The sequence below is a fragment of the Periplaneta americana genome, chromosome 3, assembly GCF_040183065.1.
Source record: "Periplaneta americana isolate PAMFEO1 chromosome 3, P.americana_PAMFEO1_priV1, whole genome shotgun sequence".
Classification (NCBI taxonomy): Eukaryota; Metazoa; Arthropoda; class Insecta; order Blattodea; family Blattidae; genus Periplaneta; species Periplaneta americana.
The window spans coordinates 108,624,675-108,644,058 of NC_091119.1; the positions used below are offsets into that span (position 1 = coordinate 108,624,675).

Consider the following 19,384-nt stretch of genomic DNA (forward strand, 5'->3'; position numbering starts at 1 on the left):
GGTGCAAAATGACAGCTCCGAGCAGTATAGGTTAAAGAGAAATGCAAACAAGATGAACAAGGCAGTGAAACAAGTGGAGAGCTTCAAATACCTGTACTTCGGGTCTACTGTAAGTAGTAACATGAACTGCTACCAGGAAATCAAAAGAAAGATAGCAATGGAAAAGGAAGCTTTTAACAGGAAAAGGTAGAAACTAGTGAAGTGCCTTGTGTGGAATGTGGCATTGTAAGGAGCAGAAATATGGACATTACGACAAAGTAAAGAAAAATGACTGAAATCATTTGAAATGTGGATATGGAGAAGACTGGAGCATATTAAATGGACTGATAAAATAAGGAATGAACCTGTGTTAGAAATACTGGGTAAAGAAAGCAGGGGCGTATTTTGCGGGCTACCGGCGGTAGCCCAAGGAAATTACAAAAGAAAAAGTTTATAATATAACATAATGTAATAATTTTGTATTATTAGTTTTACCATAGTAATTAAAATTAAAGTAATTGTTAGATATATTTTGTGTAATAATAGGGTCAGCGGTAGCCCAAACCCTTTAACCAGTATACGCCACTGACAGAAAGAACAATGCTGAAACTGATCAGGAAGAGAAAAGGTAATCAGCTGGTTCACTGGCTAAAAAAGAGAAGATTGGAGAATGCTGGGTTTGCTGTGGAGGACCTACCCTTGGACAGAAAACTATGAAAAATAAATAAATTATAAATGTTATGTTTTATTTAACGAAGCTCGCGACTGCAGAAGTTATATCAGTGTCGCCGGATGTGCCGGAATTTTGTCCCGCAGGAGTTCTTTTACATGCCAGTTAATCTACTGACATTAGCCTGTCGCATTTAAGCACACTTAAATGCCATTGACCTGGCCCGAGATCGAACCCGCAACCTTGGGCATAGAAGGCCAGCGCTATACCAACTCACCAACCAGGTCAATGAAAACTATGAATGAAGGCTATCGAATTAACATAAAGAATATGAACACTAAGAAAATATCTTTAGATGCTCACTTATATTTCTGTTTCCATGTATATTTAGAATATTATTCTTTGCTGCTCTTAAAATCGGCATAGGTAGGACAAAAGTGTATTTCCTAGAATCTGGGACAGTGTTTCAAATTCCCGGACATGTTGCCAAAAACTGTTCCTTTATTCACACATCTACACACAAACGCACACACATATCACATCATTAAAACAATGATCTCTAGAAAACAAACAAAATCTCTAGCAAACAAACACTGAAAATATTTACATTTGATCTTGTTAAATGTTATGTTTTATTTAACGACACTCGCAACTGCAGAGGTTATATCAGCGTCGCCGGATGTGCCGGAATTCTGTCCCACAGGAGTTCTTTTACATGCCAGTAAATCTACTGACATGAGCCCGTCGCATTTAAGCACACTTAAATGCCATCAACCTGGCCCGGGATCGAACCCGCAACCTTGGGCATAGAAGACCAGCGCTATACCAACTCGCCAACCAGGTCGACTACATTTGATCTTGATAAGCACCTAAAATATACCTGATTTTTGTTGCCTTCTTTAACTGATTACATTAAACTGGGATATGGAATAACTTCATAGATATAATGACGACACAAACTGGCACAAATTAAATAAATATATTATATTAAATTTAATACACTACATTTACACAATTTGACTAAATAAACAATTCGCATGTAACTACAATACGATTATTTAGTTCTGTCAGTCACAAACAATGTGCGCCTGGTCAGGCAAGTCCATTAAGTTATGCCAAGGGGTGTTTGGGTTAGTTGCATTCAGAGAGATCAAATGTCACACATGCAGTAGAGCATGTATTTCTAGTACAGTTAAGCTGTACTACATTTCTTTACTGACTGCTCGTTCTACTTCAGAGTTCTCCCCACTACTTCTATTACTTCCCCTCTTTTACATCCCCAAGCTGTCAGGACTAAATAATCAGTCTGTATGGCACCCTGTTACATATTCGGAGTTATAGTTCAGAGTAGATCCAGCAGAGGGCATGTGAAATGGGTGTCACAGTGTTCCCAATATCTGGAAAAAAAAAAATAAGCGACCAGTGACAGGTTAGTTTAGTTTTTTTAGGCTTTTGGTATGCCTTGCACATACACATTTTGGTAGATAGGTAGGTAGATATGTAGACAGGGAGACAGGTAGAGAGACAGAGACATAGAAAGCGAGTTTCTGTAAGGTCGAGGATCAGTGATGGGTTAGGTCAGTTTGTTCAGTCTTTTGATATGCTTTCCATGCATGCTTTTGAATAGAGCGTTTAAATAGGCAGATTTGTCCTGGACCTGGACATTGTTGCTCAATAAGTACTACTCATAACATTTGCTTCTTGCATAGTGGATAATGAGTGGTACCACTGAGTTATGTCATTATTGTCTGTGAAATTGAAATTATACAAATTATGGTTTATTTAATGACACTCGCAACTGCAGAGGTTATATCAGCGTCGCCGGTGTGCCAGAATTTTTGTCCCGCAGGAGTTCTTTTACATGCCAGTAAATCTAATGACATGAGCCTGTCGCATTTAAACATACTTAAATGCCATCGACCTTGGTCGGGATCGAACCCGCAACCTCGAGCATATACCAACTGCACTACCGAGGGCGACTTGTCTGTGAAAATGTCGGAGAAAAGATCTATCATGTATATAAGAAATTAAGGTATTTGGGGCAGGCTGGGTTGGTTTACAGCTTTCACATTGATTGTATTGTGTTCCTAGAGTGGTGTACTACAATTATAAGGTTATTTTCAATGATTTAAGTACTTTTTTCTCCCATGCCTGGTGGATAGCGGAATCGAAGTTTTATGACATTTACATATACACTGTAATACTTGTACTGGAAATTACAAAATAAAGAAAACTCTATTAACACTGAAAATTTGTAAATATAACATGTAATATTTCTCTGCCTCTTGCATATGGCAGTGAATAGCTGTAATGTGCTCGTGAATGCCAAAGAAAAGGGTTACACTTCATTTCTCACATATGAGCAGAAACCCTCGGATACAGAACATGCAGGTAAGATTTATAGCTACGATTTGTTAGTCACAACATTGTCGCCTGCTTCTTAGCACCACTGATTCAAGATCAGATACTGAAAAGATCCCTTTGATGAGCAGAAATGCAACAGAATTTTTGTCCCGCAGGAGTTCTTTTACATGCCAGTAAATCTAATGACATGAGCCTGTCGCATTTAAACATACTTAAATGCCATAAATGTGGTTTATACCACACGAACGCATCCTCACAGGAAACAGAACAAGAGGCGCCAAGACCAACAACGACCAGTTCTGAGGATGACCCATAAATAGGTCGAAACATGTAAACAAGGTACGTTAAAATTTAACACAAGAAAGTCTCATCATACATATTCCGAAGTGATACAGTGTTAAAAGTTGTGTAATCAAGATGTGTAAAAATTTTTAATCAATTAATCTAGCCGATTAAAACTAACTGCTTGTACTTGATATTAATTATTATTTTCTTAATGCAAACTGAGTCAACATTAGTCTCTCAGAAATTGCTTACTTCAAAGCACAATAGTACTGTTATTTTGTAACTGCAAAGCAGATAGGATAGGGCAAATCTTTGCACAAACACTTCAGAAAGAGACAGAGATATGAGGACAGTGACCTGTCTACCCCTATTGAAAGTTGAAACACAATGCAAAACCCTTATTAAGTTTTATGGTTTTTCAAGAAAACTTTCACCTTGTTGTCAGCTCATCTTCCTAGCATATGAGATACATACATTCTGGGATTCGCCCTTCTCATCCCTTAGGCTTGGCTACACTGTGTGCAAGTGAGAGAGCAACTATCTTCTTCTCTTTCTAAAATTTTGTAACCCAATTACAATAAGGAGCAGTCTGCTGTTTTGTTGCAGTTTCTTTACTGAGTTTGTCGATAAGTTTGTATGTTTAGACTGCTGAAGAAAAAACTCGGATTTCTGTGAAAAGTGATAACTCCATTATGACATATGAGAATTTGGGAGGTACACTCAGTGAAACATTTGGATTTAAATTGAACAATCGTGGAAAAGTGCTTGAAAGAAAAAAAATTTCTTTTGTGTTTAGTGATGCAGGAAACATTGTTACTAAACGTAGAATGGCACTTAATTTGGAGTATGTGAATCCACTTACATGTTTAAAATCAGTATTAACTAGCTTAGTCTTCATACTTTCTTTTATTTGTTTTTGTCTCAAAAATTCCCGGAGAAATTGAACTAAATTGTAAGCCTCATAATAAATATATCAGTAAATAACTGAAATACTAGTTGTTTTGTAATATAACAATACAATATATACAGATGTACAACATTTAATACTTATGCTTATCACCGAACACAAATTAAATTTAACAATAATTGTGTATTACAATATATTAAAACTTTTTTCAAATCGATCAAAGCTCGATTCATCTATCGATTAAATTCAAGTACTTAATTGATTAAATATTTTGATCGATCGACAGCAATAATATTTTGCCGGTTATATCACACACCAGTTTTGACTTTCATGACTTAGGAGTGGCAGCAAGGATCCACTGTAATAGCAGTAACATCATCTGAAAAATAAGAAGAGCAAATCAAAGACAATTTTATTGAGTGATATTTAATGTCTGTCAACATACATCTTCAACATGGTGAACTGTCACATTTCTGTATTCCGGTCACACCATAACTATGTTTACCTAATCATTTAATTTAATTTACAGTATTTTCATAACGTACAAATTACTATCTTTTGATTGAGGTTCTGGCTGATATGTACTACACCCCCAAATTAAATTTGCATCTCGTGAATGCAAGAGATGAGTGCTAGTAGCTCGTTGTTAGTAGACTATACAACTCGATTCTGCGTTAATGGCCCCTGTCCTTGGTTGTTTGGCTAGTAAGTGAGCTATATGTTGCATCATAAGAAAGAAATTTAATCACAAATGTGCATAGGAGGGGAAGAGGAAAGAGGAAGAATGAAAATAATATCTATGCTCGAAGCTGAGGGACACTCATGTAAAGAAAATATAAGTCATCATGACATTGTTTAGTCAACAGATGTAGTGGTTAGTATCGCGACGTGTGGAAGAATATTGGGCCGTAAGAATAAAGTTGAGCATATCCTTTTACTCCACTATTTTTAAGGATGTGCTTCAGATTTTAATAATAAAATGCAGAGCACAACCTTCTCCTCCTGATGACGCAATAGGAAAAGAGCACTTGCTTCACAGGAAGAAGCATTTGCTTCGAGCGGAACCTTTTGCTTCAAAATTAGAAAAAATGTATGAATAAAGTGAAGCATATCCTTCGATTCAGAAGCATATCCTTCTAAAAAGTGAAGTCTGGTCAGGAGCAGACTCATCTCTGTGATGGTTGAATTACCAGTCGCATTACGACATGAAAAGTACTACAAATTATGGTGGTGTGCTGTTAGGGAGCAGTATAAGAGTTTATGTACACTTAATGAAGAAAATGTCCTATGGATTAATCCCATTTTCTGGAAGAAACACAGGGGAGAAGAGGAGGGGCTTTCTCGGAAATAGCCGCCTCTTTACCCCAAGTGCTAGCTGCTGTTTTCAATCCAGGAGACCCGGATTCGATCCCCGTTCAGATCATGATAAAATTTGTGGTGGAAAAAACAGACTTTGCAAAGGATTTTCTCGGGATACTCCCGTTTCCCTCTATCATTTCATTTCATCCATTATCTGCAATAGTAAAAATAGGTTAGTGTAAAGTCTTGGGAGTTTCCGACGCTGATATAGGAAGGGCTTGGGGGCTGGAGCCCTTGGGGTTTTTCAGGCTACTCATCATGAAACGAGACCTGGCTGTATCTGGAGCTGAGGCAGGTTGGCCAACTTATCAGCGTCGGATTCACGGTTGCCACCGAAGCCACCATCGGACTTGGACAATTATCGGATATAGGCCTATAGAGCTCACAATGGACCAAACCGTGCCTAAGTGTGTGGACTCGTATCGAATCCAGCCCACTTAAAGCCAGCCAAACATCCTCGGAAATGAAGATGATGATTTTATTTTGTTTATTATTAATTAATTTATTTATTTATTAATTAATTAATTTATTTATTTATTGCACTTTATGGTCGATCCGAGATTCTAATCAGATGTTGCAGAAGAGATGGATATACATGCAGCACTATGAGTAAAACTGTTAATAGTGTAAAAGTGAAAGTAAAAAGTAAATCCATGGCGCTACAGCCCATGAAGGGCCAAGCCAGCTGGTGGCTTCACGTCCACATGTCGAAGCAGAGGTGGACGATCATCCAACCAGAATGGAGATAGCGTGTGGTTAGCACGATGATCCCCCCAGCCATTATAGCTGGTTTGCGAAACTGGATTTTTGCTACTTATCGTAGGTCCCCAAGTGCATCACGATGCTGGTTGGGCACCGGTCCCATACATTGGCCGAAATTTCACGAGAAAAACTTTTCCCCCCATGAGGGCTCAAACCAGAGCGCATTCCATAACGCGAGTCCTAAGCAGGATGCCTTAGACCACGACGCCACGGCGCGGGACCTGTTATTGGTGTATCTAAAAAAATAACGGAAAAACGAACTTATGGCTCAAGTTGTCAACATCATTACAACATATGTACAACTGTTGCAATAACTGAATAGTTATAGAAATTTAATTTTCGGAATGCTATTAGTGTATTAGACTGGACTCGTGTGTATTCCTAAACCTACACAGCATGCTGGTATGATCATGAAATGATCAGCATGTTGCAGGCTACATGCAATGCAAAAGAACGCTTTATGAGTGCTACAGCTAGTTGGTCAGGGTCCGTTCATGACTGTAGAATAAGGAAAAATTCATCAGTTCGTGACGTGTTAAGTGGATTTAAAAATACTGTCCTACTGGGTAACGGCTTGGAACCATGGCTCATGGTATCATATTGAAATCGGATTTTAAAATAAAGAGACAGTTATTTTGTAATAGAACTTTCATTTGGCCAACCAAGAAGTAGGTTTTCTATTCTACAATACGCCTGTACAATTGCTGCCTCAAACGTCCCAACAATCATTGTTGTTGCTTTGTGTTGCACATTGTAGGCTAGTGAAGTACCTACATGATCACGATTATGACTTTACAGAAAATATACAGGATTTAAATGAAGATGAAAATACTTTAGAGCCAGAGGAACCTGCCACTGGAAGAACTTCAAATCTATTCACGTGACTGCATTGATATAATTTTTCTACTCGTATTTTATTGATGCACACAGATTAACCCAGAAACTTTAATCAACTATCATTATTTCTCACACTCATAGTAGGCACAATTATATTCAATAATGCTATAATGACCACTGCAAAGACGCATGTTAGGAAGAATTTATTAGTATGCCGAATTTTCATCGAAATATTTGATCATTTTCTGAAATGCTGTCTCTTTTTCTTTTTCCTTTGCACTTCTGGAACTTGTGATTTTTTTTCTAATATTCTGGGATGTGTAGCAAAAAATATCATTGTACTTTCAAGGGCGCACAGCTACCGCCGTCTGAATCAGAAGATCCAGTTTTAACCACGCGGAATCTTTACCTAGTTGTGATTGAAATAAGTGTGGTTTATTAGCATCAGAAGGAAAGTTGCTGAGTCATTGGGAAGCCCGCCGTTGCTGCTTATCACGTTCCTTTATGAAACCGAACACCCGCACTCAGTTGATAAAGAGCGCCGACAAATACACAGTATTGCAACATGAAACGTCACAACAACTTTTAAGAGCACATGCTTCTGTCTTAGAAGCAAAAGGTTGAAGGATAAGGTAGAGGTTATTCTTACAATTCGAAGCATATGCTCATACTTCAACCTCTTGCTTCGAAGCATAACCTTATACTTCAACCTCATGCTTCGAAGGAAATCCTTCAGGTTTATTCATATGGCCCATTGTGTTTTAAGACAGAGTATACCAAGAAGGAAGTGTTAGGTGTTATGACTGCGCTGCCTGACCTGTGTGACCCAGCCCAACAGTAGTGATGAGTAACTCAATCTTAGTCTATCTACTTACTTTTTGCAGGGGCCAAAATCCCTGAATCAAGCTATACAACCTACAGTTTCGTCTGTGAGTGAGGTCATGTTACAAGAGATAATGCAATGAGTGAAAGTAATGTATATGTGTGTAAGAAATACAGTGCATAATATTAATATTAGTTGAGGCATACCTCATTCCAATAATTAACTATACAATATTGAGTATCCACTGTATGTGAAGAAGATCTGAAATTGGATAAAATAGCCTATCAAAATTAACGATTACTGCACTTCACATGGGTACAACACTTTCAGCACTTACATGTGTATTCACCACTATCTCACGACAGTTGGCACGAACAGTAAACACCTCTTTATCAGCTTAGTATTTACTCATAGGTTGCAAAGGCGAGAGAGGGAACGGTGATTCACATTCTTTCTGGACACAGATTTAACTTGGAAGTGTAGTATATTTATTATCAGTACCACGAAAATCGTCTGTAACTGCATTTAGATTGGCAACAGGCCATGATTGTTTGGCTAAACACCTACATAGAATTGGAATATATCAGTCCCCTAACTGCCCATTGTGCAACTCAAACCAAGAAATGGATTCGGAACACCTCAAAATCTGTGCTTCAGTGGCTGGTCATGATAATATCTTTGAAAAATATTGGAGTGCAAGAGATCAAATGACTTTATTGTCAAACGCCTGGCATTAGAAAACAACAACAACATATTTGTTATCAGGCAGTACATTTCACTTACGATATGTGTCAGAGGAAGAACAATTGTTTGTATACATCTGAAGTCTGATTAGTGCAATATGTTACTAGTCAGCGATGTATGTAATGGAACTGACCATCCTACCCCATTATCTTCTGGCTTAGTTCCCTCATGAGTGATATCTTATTGGTGTCACTTATGAGGTTCAAACTTGTCTTCAGACAGTTGACTGAATAAGAAAAACAATTTAGAAATATTATTATTAATTCTTTTTTACCTCTAATTTTTAGTAACCATCCTACCATCTCACTACAATAGCTCTTTCAATATTACAAACACTTATATTGAATCACTACACACTGAGTTTCCTAATTTCCCTATCCTGTCTTTTCGCCCTTTCAGTCATATCAGTTCACCACATCTACAATCTCTTCACACTTTCATTACACTATCACACGATTTCTATCCTACATATTATTTCAATTTCATTCTTTTTCTCATATGTTCGTACAAAATGTTCACTCATTTTTATCCATCTCTCCTAACAACCCTACTCATTAAGACTGTATCTATCTCTTATATTTGACTTATTATTCAGTCTCACATTTTAAAATGTCAATCTAATTAATCAACCTTCATTATTTCGTCCATTTCATTTGTTATTAGCCTATAACATAACTTTATACTAGGGCGAGTCGAAAAAAGTCTTTGCCCCTTTTTTTTCTGCCACAATAATAAACATACAGGGAAATCAAAATACAGGCAGTGTTCTAAGTACTTTTGACTATTTGTCCACATAGTCACCACTGCAGTTCAAGGCATTTGTCCCATTGCACCACTAGTTTAAAGATGCCGCTATTGTAGAATTCGACTGGTCAAGTGTGGAACCACCACCCGACTGTGGTCTTCAGGTTGTCTTCGGAAATGAACCCTTGGCCAAACATATGGTAATCACTGAAGGCTAGGTCTGGACTATATGGTGGATGCTCCATAATCTCCCATCTGAAAGACTGCAGTTGGACGGCGGTTCTGTTTGCCACACAAGGCCTGGCTTGTCATGGAGGAGAACCACTCTGTCTACCTGGTGCTTTTCCTGATGGCAGCTCGCAGACGTGAAGACCATTGTCCGGCAGTGGTTCCGCACTCGACCAGCCAAATTCTACATTAGTAACATCTTCAAACTAGTGGTGTGATGGGACAAATGCCTGAAACACGATGACTGTGGGGGAAAATATTCAAAAGTACTTAGAACACTGCCTGTATTTTTATTTCCCTGTATGTTTATTATTGTGGCTGAAAAAAAAAGGGAGCAAAGATTTTTGATTACTGAACAATCTAAAATCCTAACTATCCACTTTATAACTAGTACCTCTTCATACAATAATTACTCCTATTTCTATACATTCTTCATTATACACAACACAACACTACTATTATCATTTTCTACATCAACATCATTTCAGTCTTTATGAAAGTGTAATGCAAATAAATAAATAAATGAAAAGCCTGAGACATGTAGACTGAGATCCGTAAAGCCTTGCCCTCACTAGGGAACAGAACAGTTGAGCAACTTGTATCAGGGAGCGTGTGGCAGTGACACCAATACATTTGTCCACATACTACTAAGATGTCGCAAAAAGAGGTCCTGTTGACCTGTGCTGCTTACATTACTACGCATTTAGCTGGAAATAAATCGAAGCACAAAAGAGTGTGTGTGTAAGAAAGGTTTTAGAAGAAAGGAATAGCTGTTGTGTACTCTCAACCCTACAGATGTCAGATGGATCATTTTTCAACTTCACCAGAATGACAACAACTGATTTCGAGGTAGAGCTGCAAATGGTTCATACTCGTAGTTTGTGAAGACTAAAACAAAATTTCGAGATTCAGTGAAACCAAAGACAATACTAACCATAAACTTGAGATTTTTGGCTTCTGGAGATGTCTACTCATCTCTTTTGTATACATTTAAAGTCCCAAAGCAACTCATTAGTCTAATAATGCCAGACATGTGCCGACATTTGAATGAAGCACTATCTGATTATGTAAAGGTGAGTTATATTTAGGCCTAATTATTACTGTTAGTTAAATCAGTGTCTTTTGGAACAGTGGAGGAAAAGTGAGAGGGAAAAGAAAACATTGAATCTGTAGCTGCCGCATGACAGGTTGAATAATTGCAGTAACACAAAACAGACCCTACAACATTAAACAGGGCTGCAATATTTACATCATTATATTTTCCTCATTAACTGTTTCCCATGGCTGGCAGATACTTATTGCAATATCATTAAGAATGACACCAATAATGAAAATATAATTTTGTATTGTTAGTGAAAGTAATCCTAGTAATGGTATGGGACAATGATTTCACTACCGTACTTTACAGGAACAAGACATTACTAAAACTTGCTACTTTGTATAGTTTTGTTTACTGTAAAGTCAACTCACAGATTGCCAAGTGTGGTCTGCTCTCTCCACATTTCTCCAAAATATTCTGAACTTTTTTTAATAAATACATATTTCATTCCATAATAAGTACAGTGAACAATAATTTTACAGGCAAGTTACTACTATTTATTTGTATTATTCACTGTGTAACATTACTGGGTCATTCCATGGTAACTCATGTTACAATTGGACACTAATCTGTGGATGTAAACATTAGTAACTCAAATATTCTTACACAACATTTTTTCTTCATTAGCACATTAAAACCTCTTAAGCTTAATAAACATTTACATATAAAGTGAAAGTTAAATTTTCAGCAAACAGATATAAAAATAATTATAATAGATCGGTAACTCACGTTACAATTCTTGGACAACAATTTCAACACACTCTTCAATTCGTCAAATTTCTGCTCTGTTAAGCATAGAATAAACATGACTTTTAAACAGTATTATGAACACAAGGTCAGTGTACAAGGAGAAAACGTCAAAATTTAATTTAGCAAATATAACTGTCCGAAAATAAACAAAATTTGTGGTAACTCATGTTACTTCAAGGTAACTCATGTTACACAGCCAACTAAAATTTGAAATGACCTCGATCATTAACAGGATTTATCACTTTCAATACATGTTTCTTTAGTTAAATATTGCGTACATGGATACAGTAATAATTATAATAGATTGGTACCGTAACTCACTTTACAATTCTTGGACAACACTTTCAACACATTCTTCAATTTAACAAATTTCTTCTCTGTTAAGCATGGAATAAACATTACTTTTAACAGCATTATGAAAACAAGGTCAGTATACAAGGAGAAAATGTCTAAATTTAATTTAGCAAAAATGACTGTCAAAAAATAAACAAAATTTGTGGTAACTCATGTTCCTTGGAAGTAACTCACGTTACGCAGTCTTCTAAAATTTGAAATGTCCTCGAGCATTAACAATAGTTGGTGGATTTATCACTGAACTTCTACCCAGTCATCAACTTTTAAGTTTTTCCTTAATTCCTACTTCTTCCTCATTCTTGTCAGGACTATCTTTTGCCTGTAGAAACTGTTTAGTTATGGTATATCCAATAATATTGTCATCTACAACGTTTATACAGTGCATGCTTGCAATACCCACTAATGTTTTGGCATCCTTAATAACCGATGTTAACTGCAAGCATTGTTTCGCTGAGAAATCTCTTCGTTAGTAACTTCTATTACATTTATTTTAGACAATGGATTTGTGGCTTTTACAAACTCTGATGCATTAGACACTAAACATTTTCTTCTCTTTACTGCTTCCCATACTTGTCGCTTTATGGAACCTCCAATTCCATCAACAGATCCCTTGCCATGTGACGTGGCGAAGTAATTCCATATGATCTTTTTGCCATGTTTCTTTTCCAGAATTTTGATGGATTCAGCAATATATTTATTTTTGAATTGAGAACTTGGACCATCAGACCATATGTGCACCTCTTGAACAGATTTTACTGACTTTTCTTCAAGTAAACGATCCATATAAGTAACAACAGTATTTTTAGTGTGATCAATGTTGTCTGATGCTAGGACATATGAATGAATATCCTCTGAATGCCAAATAGCAGCAGTGAAAAGACTAATCTGATTCTGTTGCCAGTGTGCACTTTGAATTTCATCCTGCAACATGCATGTGTAATTCTCAGAAAAATCCACTTGAATTAAAGCCATATCATGTTGAGATAAGACAGTAGTTTTCTCTTCCTGGTAAGTCTTTGCTTGTTCCCTTTTGATGTAGCAGTGCTGTAGAAACTGGGGTCCAATAGCACAAATATATTCAATCAGCTCTTGAATAGTTCCTTCTTCCTGTACCTTCGCAAGTCTACCATCACATTCTTTCCACACAAACCATGATGCTTCTACTGTATCATCTTCACAATTTTCCTGCAATACTGTGTTCATTAAACTTTTACATATTTCACATTTTCCCATCCAACATTTTTCTGTAGCATTATTGCACAGAAAAAATGCAGGCAAACTGGCTGTATATTCAGGAAATTTTGGCACTGACTTATGAAAAGCATTTATTGCACCGATGAAATTTTCATGGTACCTACAAAGACACACATTTTGGGGAAGTTTGTTACTTAACATTACATTTTTTGGGCGAAGCTCAGCAAACTTGCTTTTTCCAACCATTGGTCCATTCTCATTACAAAATATTGCATGTGCTTCTCTTACTGGAAACAGTAAATGTCGAATTCGGAGCTTGACCTTCCCTTCTTCACTTTTGACAGATACAGCGTCTTTTCTCCCTGGGGCTTGTCGACTTATATCATCCCTCAAATAAAATTCACTGACTGCTTTTACAACGGTGGGGCTGAGAGCAGACATAGTAGGCTTACTTCGTTTATCTTTAATTGGTTCAATATTGTCTGCATATAATTTTCTAATAACTGCACACTTCTTTCTTGGGGAGTTAGGTAGTCCTCGCCTCACTCTTGCTGCAGCTTTTCCTAAACTTTAAGATGACTTAGATGGTGGTGTATGTTCTGCCATTTCTTTGAGAGTCTTGTGATTTTGTTCCCTTTCTTGTTTAAGCCTTCTATATTTCGCAACTCTTTCCCTGACACTAGCTTTCCTTTCATTGTGAATTCTGTTCTGGATGTGTTTTGGCAATCTCTGCTCTTTTTCCCTACTTTTTTCACAATTTCTTTATGCTTTTTCTTATACTCTTCATAGTTTCCTTCTTCTTTCAACTTCTGTCTTCTCTTCCTCATTTTTTCAGCTGCTGTCAAAGACATCTAGAAAAAAAGATCACAAAACAAAGTCATAATGAAATTCAACAAAATTACCTAACTTATCTTCTGAATTTGATACATTACAACGAATTTATAAACATTTCATAGTACTTTATAGAAATTAATATATTTATGACAGACTGACTACTTTAGATACAATGTATGTTTTTACGGTATTATTGGTAACTCACGTTACATGATTTAATAATTATGTTACATTGTTCGTGCTTCTTACCAGAATTTTTGTGATAAATGTTTTAATTAATCATAAAGTCAGTAAGCAAAATATGAAATATGAACCTTTTCTTCTTGTTAAAAAGGGCAGAATTCTAAAAATATGGTAATTTGGTAACTCATGTTACATATGAGAGGTTATGTTTAAAAGCATATAATTAAAGGGGAAAATATTAAATAAGAAATAAAATAATTGTAGCACCATTAAGAGAAGTCATAACATTTCAATTTTAAATGTACAAAATGTGTCATTTATTATAAAAATAAGCATTTATCTTACCTTGAAATCAGTGAATATTTTTGTCTGAAACTCTTCTGCAGGTTGATTTTAACAAAGTAGCTGCCATATTCAAACCACAAATTGGAGGGAAAGAATACAGTGCTGACAATGAACTACAATAAATCAATAATGAAACAAAACAGAAATAAACTTCCCTCTTATGTCCACATTTTCATGGAATTGCCCTACTAAAAAAATGACTTTTAAACATAATGAGTCAAATATTCCTTCAGAATTATTTACTAGTAGTGGTGTAATTATTCATAGTAATTATTGCAATTACAGTACATATTACAGAAACGTGATCCTATGAATTCCAGTATATGAAGGGTAAATGGGAATAACGATTAAGGTCCATCCAAAATCGAAATTGAGTTAATAATGCCATCTTATAGTGGAAAGGAAGTACTATCATGTGGTCTAGCTAGTAATAAGAAATAATCGTTCTTGACATTTCATTACGTCAATTTCTATTAAATACACACATAACAAAGTATTAAGTGCTTAAACTTCAAAATTCGTTTTTCTCGAAACTTTCTAAAATGGACCTTGATCGTTATTCCCGTGTACCCTTCATATATCATTTTCATTTCATTCAGAGTTCTGCCCAAGGGCAAGTCTTTCACTGCAAACCCAGTTTTCTTCAATCCTTCCTATTTTCTGCCTTCCTCTTTGTCTCCGCACATGATTCATATATCTTAATGTCGTCTATGATCTGATATCTTCTTCTACCCCAAACTCTTCTCCCATTCACCATTCCTTCCAGTGCATCCTTCAGTAGGCAGTTTCTTCTTAGTCAGCGATCTAGCCAATTACTTTTCCTCTTCCTGATCAGTTTCAGCATCGTTCTTTCTTCACCCACTCTTTCCAACATAGCTTCATTTCTTATTCTGTCTGTCCACTTCATACATTCCATTCTTCTCCATATCCACATTTCAAATGCTTCTATTCGCTTCTCTTTGCTTCGTCGTAATGTCCACGTTTCTGCCCCATACAATGCCACACTCCATACAAAGCACTTCACTAGTCTCTTCCTTAGTTCTTTTTTCAGAGATCAGCAGAAAATGCTCCTTTTTCTATTAAAAGATTCTTTGGTCATTGCTATTCTCCTTTTGACTTCCTGGCAGCAGCTCATGTTACTGTACTTATAATACACCCCAAGCATTTGAAGCTGTCCACTTGTTGTACTGCCTCATTTAGAATTCGCAAGTTTATCTTCTGTATTTTTCTTCCTATGACCATGCTCTTCGTCTTACTAGCATTTATCTTCATCCCATACTGCTCACAACTGTCATTTAGCTCCATCAGCATGTCCTTTAGTATCATTTCCTCTTTAGCTAAACAATGCCATATCAGCAGCAAATCTTATGCACTTTATTCTTCTTCCTCCTACTGTCACTCCTTACATGATTCGAGTGGTAGAGCTTCAACACGAGCTTCTTCTTTTTATTATTTTTTTTTTTTGACGATGGAAAGCCAGAGCATGTTAAACTTTTGAAAGGCAATTTTTGGTGTGCGAAACTGGCATATCTTGCTGAAATTTTCGAGAGGAGAACTATTTAAATACAGGCATGTAACACAAAGCAGAAACTATTATTTCAGCCACAAACAAAATTTAATGATTTCACAAAAAAAAAAAAAAAAAAACTAAAGTTTTGGAATTCTTCGGTTATAGCAGGTAAATTATTGGATTGCCCTTTCCTTTAGTTGAGAGTTTTGAAAATCGAATTGTTGAAAATGAAAAAGAATGCCTGAAGAAGTTAATAGCAGAACACCTAAATGCGTTACAAACTTCAGTAATAAAATACTTTCCTAGTAGGTGACCAAATTCACATCGGTTAAAAAGAGGGCACAAAGCTTAAAAAAAAAAAGGACACTGTTCGAAAAAAAAAGAGGATAGAAAATATCTACTTAGATTTAGGCTTAGGCGTATATTATACTTTAAATTGGGCCTACGTCAATATCTATTTTATTACAAAACAGTTACAGTACAGATTTAGGCTTATAATACCCAAAAGTATGTTAATATCTATTTTATTACAAAATAATTATGAATAAACTTAATAATAATGACTTTACAGTTAGCTACATATGAAAGTCAAAGGAACTATAATTACTAAAGATGACAGGAAATATCTAATTATTTAGATTTACATTCGCACCTCGATCTCTTGATTTACTAGCTACCTCTGAGCCCAGATCACATATATAACAGATTGACCATCCCAATGTTAAAAACGGTAACTTGTAGGAGAGAACAACCACCAGGATCGCCACTGTTGATTAGTAACAACTGCTAAATGGAAGTACAGTAGCTCAAGGATGTCTTGAGTGTTGCAATAGCTTGTGTTCAGTGTGATCATGTTACAAGACCACCAATGCACAGAAACCCTCTGTGATTACAAATTGATATAATTTCGTAACAGAGTACATTACGAACTTTGTATTAAGGTCATAAGAAAGGACGACTCAAAGAATTCCTGTTTTAAATGTTGTGGTATGTGTAATTGCTGGCAAAAACTTTAGATGGCAGCAGAAACAGATAGAAGCTGTTAATCTGGGTTTTGTAAGTTCGGGATTACCAGTCTTCTGTTATTTCTGCATTATTGTTTTGTAGTAAATGTTCGTAACCATCTTAACGAACAACTGGCAAAAATGTAGTTATGTGCGCCGGAGACAACGACAACATCTTTTGCAAGTGGCCACCGAGATCCCCCGACTTCAGTGTCCGTAACTTCTTCTTAGTTTCTTAGGGGGTTACATAAACGATATTATCTATTATTATTATTTAGTATTACATTGGGCGGTGCTCACAATCTTCAGAAGGTTGAGAACCTCTGATCTACCGGAATGGACTTAGTGGTATCACAGATATGGTGCAGATCTTGCAAATTCTGAGGCGGTGGAGGTACATAGATGACCTTAATATAAAGTTCGTAATGTACTCTGTTATGAAATTATATCAGTTTGTAATCACAGAGGGTTTCTGTGGACATACTCTACATTCAATGCTGGTCTTGTAACACGATCACAAGTTACTGCAACACTCAAGACATCCCTTGATGTTCCTTCATGTTGCTGCCTTTCAATGGATAACCGGGCACATGCACCAGCACATAATAATATCTGTTGCAAAACACACTGCAACTTGTCGAGGCACATCAAGCGACTTTGTGCCAGATACAATGTACCACGACATTTGTGCTGATACAATGTGCCGCGACAAAGTATCCTAATGTGCACTAGCCTTAATAATCTTAAAGAATTTGATAAGGAGATTGCAATTAATTTTACCTGCAATACCATCCATTCTTCGAATGAATGTCGATAAGTCACCAATTTAATGTGGAGGTGGGTACAGCACAGCGGCTCTCTTGAAGAATTCACAGATGAGACGAGATCGGGGGAAGTTGGTCTTGAATATGTGCTCCGCAAAATGACCCTCAAAGTGTCGTTTGTTGAGTCCAAAAACTGGAACCGAGTACTTGCGGGAGAGCCACTTTTTCTCAATATTTTTCTTGTTCACTGTCACGTGTTCGCCTGCAAGTCGTCTCAGATTTTTAATATGAATATCGCCGCTTTCCGCCGTGTCCACAAACTCCACTGAGTGATTCGCACGAAGCTGGACAAAGTCTTCGTTTTCCAGGGAATTATAATCTTTCCAGCAATCGGAGACGATTGTAGTACCCGGAAGTATCCACTGCAAAATTATGTTTACTAAAGTTTCTGCATCTCTGTTTTCTACTGTTACCACAAAAAAATTCCTGGCGTTACCACGTTCTACTCCACCAAATACCCACTGACCCTCGTTGAGACGTCCGCGCTTGTATTTCTGACGACAGAATTTACTCCCATCGATTTCCACAACTTTACCTGGACCACCTATTTGTCGCCTGTTATCATACACCCAGTCCAAGCAAACTTCACGACAAAAGTTAGACCAGTATACAACTATGCGGGCCTTGATTTTTATTTCTGCAATGAGGGTCTTCTGTCTTGGGTTTGGTAGTATACACCACAAGGCACAGAATTTCAAAATTTGGTCCACGGACAAGTGAGGAGCCCCTATAAAGGTATCCTTCTTAGCACGTCTGAAAAAATTGCATTTTTGTTGGTCAAGCTGTTTTTTGCATCCATATGCAAGTTCTTCTTTTCCGATATTAAATTTCAAATTACATATGCTACCACACGACGGACAGTTCACTGTGTCTCTTACTATCCCATGAGATACAAGGAAATCTTTCATGGATTCCAATGTGTCCACAGATCTTATAAATCTTACCATTGTGTTGTCACATCCAACACAAGCCATTTTTTCTCTTCTTTTTCCCTTCTTCTGCACGTTTATTTTTAGAAGTTGTCACCGAACATCAGATCCAGTATTACGCGTCCGTTCAACCTGTTTACATAAAATTCTTTTCCAAATAGTCTATCAAATGTGAATTTGTAGGCTCTGAGTTCCTACACGACGGCGAAAAAAAAAACTTAACACATAACCAGATAGTATTATCAGTCACTGCATTAATGTACTCCAACTTCTATAAACAGAATATCTTATAACGTGTCAGTAAATGCAAAATGACTTAACAGACCGATGAACTCCGACTAAATCTCCATTTTTCTCAATTCTATATTAAATTGAATTGAATTGTCTCAATGAGCAGTGTAACCAACGCTATTAAGAAACATTCCGCTACAAAACAGTGCAGAAATTGCTAAAATGTTATATTATCAATGTAAAATGAGGTTGTTTTTGGGTCTGTAAATTTAATAAAACTCACTAAATCTACAATATTGACAATAATTTCATAAATTTTACACGCTAAACTAAGATAGAAAAACACCGAATCTAGCGGGAAAGCACTTGAATTGGCTATTCTGTCAACGAGAGATGATTTCAGTGTTGCTAACCAGTTACAACAA

The 19,384-nt window shown here is 36.6% G+C and overlaps 1 protein-coding gene across 2 annotated transcripts; it reads right to left on the bottom strand.

Annotated features, from left to right (window-relative positions):
• Positions 1-1,613: 1,613 nt before the first annotated feature.
• Positions 1,614-19,108, bottom strand: LOC138696371 (uncharacterized). 2 transcript variants are annotated; one of them, XM_069821242.1, is made up of 2 exons: positions 17,756-19,108; positions 1,614-2,046 (listed from the first exon to the last, which is right to left on the bottom strand). In XM_069821242.1, exon 1 carries the CDS (start codon positions 18,771-18,773, stop codon positions 17,802-17,804), a length of 972 nt encoding a protein of 323 aa, XP_069677343.1. In that variant the 5' UTR covers positions 18,774-19,108; the 3' UTR covers positions 1,614-2,046; positions 17,756-17,801. The 2 variants fall into 2 exon arrangements, with proteins under 2 accessions (XP_069677343.1, XP_069677342.1); XM_069821241.1 differs by having other exon boundaries at positions 1,614-4,584; positions 17,756-19,107.
• Positions 19,109-19,384: the final 276 nt, after the last annotated feature.

Excerpts from the sequence above, each read along its gene's own strand:
- LOC138696371 (XM_069821242.1), bottom strand. The coding sequence starts at position 18,773 with ATGGCTTGTGTTGGATGTGACAACACAATGGTAAGATTTATAAGATCT.